At 41.6% G+C, this 2,888-nt stretch overlaps 1 protein-coding gene across 1 annotated transcript; it reads right to left on the bottom strand.

Moving 5' to 3' along the window:
• Positions 1–1,356: 1,356 nt before the first annotated feature.
• On the bottom strand, positions 1,357–1,941 carry LOC109963384 (phosphorylase b kinase regulatory subunit beta-like). The gene is made up of 2 exons (XM_020605876.1): positions 1,838–1,941; positions 1,357–1,542 (listed from the first exon to the last, which is right to left on the bottom strand). Exons 1-2 carry the CDS (start codon positions 1,925–1,927, stop codon positions 1,393–1,395), a joined length of 240 nt encoding a protein of 79 aa, XP_020461532.1. The 5' UTR covers positions 1,928–1,941; the 3' UTR covers positions 1,357–1,392.
• Positions 1,942–2,888: the final 947 nt, after the last annotated feature.

The raw sequence follows: 2,888 nt of genomic DNA, 5'->3' as shown, positions 1-2,888 counted from the left end.
CTGACAACAGCTTTGTACATCACATGATCATAGTTGGGCTTCAAAAATTGTAAAAGTGGTGTTCACTTGTTAAGGTTATCTTGCTGAACAAAACATATAAGTGTCATAGATCATTGTTTGTCACAGAGCTTATTTTCCAAAATAATCCAAAAGCCTATGGAAAGCCATTGGATTTTTGTAGATTTTTCTAATCAGTCCACTCTGCTCTGCTCCACTGTGCTCTACTACAACACCATGTTCTTCCCAGCTCTTCAGATAGTTGTTAAGTATAAAGCATCTTCTACAGCTTCTTCTACAGTTTTTCACAATTGCTAAAACAATAAACCCCATTCTCTGAACCAAATTCTCAATAGCCTAAACCAATTTGTCGAATAAATCACTCTTTCTGCAAAACCTTAAACAAGTTCAGGCACTTAGACTCTGTTAGCAAATCTCATGCACTCTTTTTGCTAAACTCTAAACACATTCTCACTAAAACACAATTTGCACTGTGATGAACTTGTGTTGCCAAACACTAAACACAGGACAAAACTTAAACACAACTAAAGCACAGTTGTCATCGTTTACACACAATGATTCAAAATTGTTCACACTTGTTTCTAATTATGTGATGAGAAGGTACAAAATATAAACCAGTTCAAAGTGCACAGATGGCACAGGTACAGTACATCCATCAACTATGGATAAGAATATGAGAAGTAGAGGAATATGAGGTGTTGGACAAAAAGGACGAGGAAGAGTAAGACCAAGAACAGAATGTGTTCCTTCCACCATACAGCACTTTCCTCGACCCAACAAAAGACTTTTGCTCTGCATGGCGGTGGAAAGTCTATGACCGAAACCCAAATGCCAGGGGAAATCTCTTACAGGCAATGGAACTGGCCTATGGTGAGATACAGGCTGGATCCACCACACCAGAGGGTTTCTTTGCCCGTTGCCTGGCAAAGGACAACATTGCCTGTGACATAGATGAAGTCCTCTGGCCGGGCCCAGCTCAAAGACGTGATCCTGAGGCAGAATAATCTTTCTGATGTGTTTTTCTTCTTCTTCTTTTTTGATCGTAACATGGTTTTTGGTAAATTCACTATACAATAAACTATTTTTTTTGTAACTACGTGCCCTGGATGCTGTGTTCTCCTTTTTTTGATCTAGTGTCTAATGACTGAGCTGCAGTGTGTATATGATTGACTCATTTGTGTATGATCTGAAAGCATTGTTTGATTTTGAGTGCTGGTGACATGGTTTGGAAGCAATTGTTTGATTTTGCCAGACGAGTCAGAGGTTTTGTGATTTTAGTTTGAGTATTTGGATTTTTAAGATTTTTGAGTGATGGTTTCATGAAACGTGTTTTAGCAATTCAGCAAAACTGTAACTTAAAAGGTTGGAGTGAAGTCACTCTACCCGTTTCTCGATTCCTTCAAAGCGGCTGCAATCCCTCTGGAAATCATTGAAGGCTTCCTTCACCAAACCATCCAGATCCACCTTGTCGCTGAACTCCAGCTCCGGGTTTCTCTCCAGCACTATGGACACCACCATCAGCAGCTGCTCAGTGGAAACAGAACAAAGCTGTTAGAAACAACAACTAGCAACAGTGACAGCAGCAGAGCAGACTGTATACCTTTTTAAAGGTGTAAACCTGACTTAATAACACAAAGAATCTTAAATTAACTTTACACCAGACAGACAGCCAGTGAAGAACTGCTAGAACCTAATAGCCTTGCTGCGTAATTCTGGGCAAGCTCCAGTGCTTTAACAGAAATACATGACTGATGCCAGAATAAAGAGAGCCAAGTCAGTATCATGCCGAGTAAAAATACATACACATGGGCCTGTTTACCTCTACTATGATTTGTCTGTACTCAGGCAGGACAATGTTTTTCAGCGTGTCCTCAACCAGCAGGGAGAAGTTCATCTCATACATGGTCATGTCAGACAGTGTGGGTTGCTACAGAAAGATGATGAGAGGGGAAAAAATGTGGTTGGTGTGAAAGTGAACAAACAAGCCACATGCTACAGCTGATGAGCATTGTGGACATTCTCACTGTGTTTGTGGACATGTATCATAGAGCTGTTATCCTTATTTTGACATCTTTTACAATAATACGTTTCTTATTAAAGATGCAGGTATTAGAATTAAAGTGGATCAAGCTCACAAGTATTTGGCAAATTGCACTTGTCAAGACATTAACAGCTGTGCTTTGTGACAACTGAATACCAGTTAAGTTTTGTTGTTGTTGACCTTGGCTCACTCACTCAAAACAAGTGACCCCGTTCTAACTTTGAGATAAAGTGGATGATTTGTCAGTTTATCTGAAAAAAAAAGTGTCCCCACTGGAAAAGGCTGAATATCATTTAAACCATACAGTGTATATGAAAATGGATGACACCACTTTGTGCCACTGTGCAAACGTGAAGTTAAAATATCATGAATAGAGCAGTGGAGCAGTGGGCGTTTTGGTTTTGTGACATATTTTGCAACCAGATTCTGTACTCCCCAGCCTCACCTGCTGCTCCCTGTCTGTCAGAAAGCTAGTAATCCACTGACATGTGGGGGCAGGCACAGTGAGCTGGGTCAGTTTGGAGTAGAGGATGTCCAAGATGCTGGTGTTGAATGCTGAGCTGAAGTCCACAAAGAGGGCCTGTGCATAGGTCCCTGGGGAGTCAAGGTGTTGCAGGATGTAATGCAGTGCCATGTTGACTGCATCGTCCACTGACCTGTTTGCCTGGTAGGCGAACTGCAGGGGGTCTAGTAGGGGGTCAACAATGTCCTTCAGGTGGGCCAACACCAGTCTTTTCCTATAGCCTGTGATGCTTTTCAGGCTTCCCCACACAGACGGGAGTCGTTGGCTGAAACCTGAGCTTTCAGCTTTTCAGAGTAACTACTCTTT

This window comes from Monopterus albus, unplaced genomic scaffold (assembly GCF_001952655.1).
Source record: "Monopterus albus unplaced genomic scaffold, M_albus_1.0 scaffold73.1, whole genome shotgun sequence".
Classification (NCBI taxonomy): domain Eukaryota; kingdom Metazoa; phylum Chordata; class Actinopteri; order Synbranchiformes; family Synbranchidae; genus Monopterus; species Monopterus albus.
This window is presented reverse-complemented; position numbering and strand designations above follow the sequence as displayed.

Excerpts from the sequence above, each read along its gene's own strand:
- LOC109963384 (XM_020605876.1), bottom strand. The coding sequence starts at position 1,927 with ATGACCATGTATGAGATGAACTTCTCCCTGCTGGTTGAGGACACGCTG. Across the intron at positions 1,543-1,837 it reads ACAGACAAATCATAGTAGAG|CTGCTGATGGTGGTGTCCAT; the intron begins GTAAACAGGCCC and ends TCCACTGAGCAG.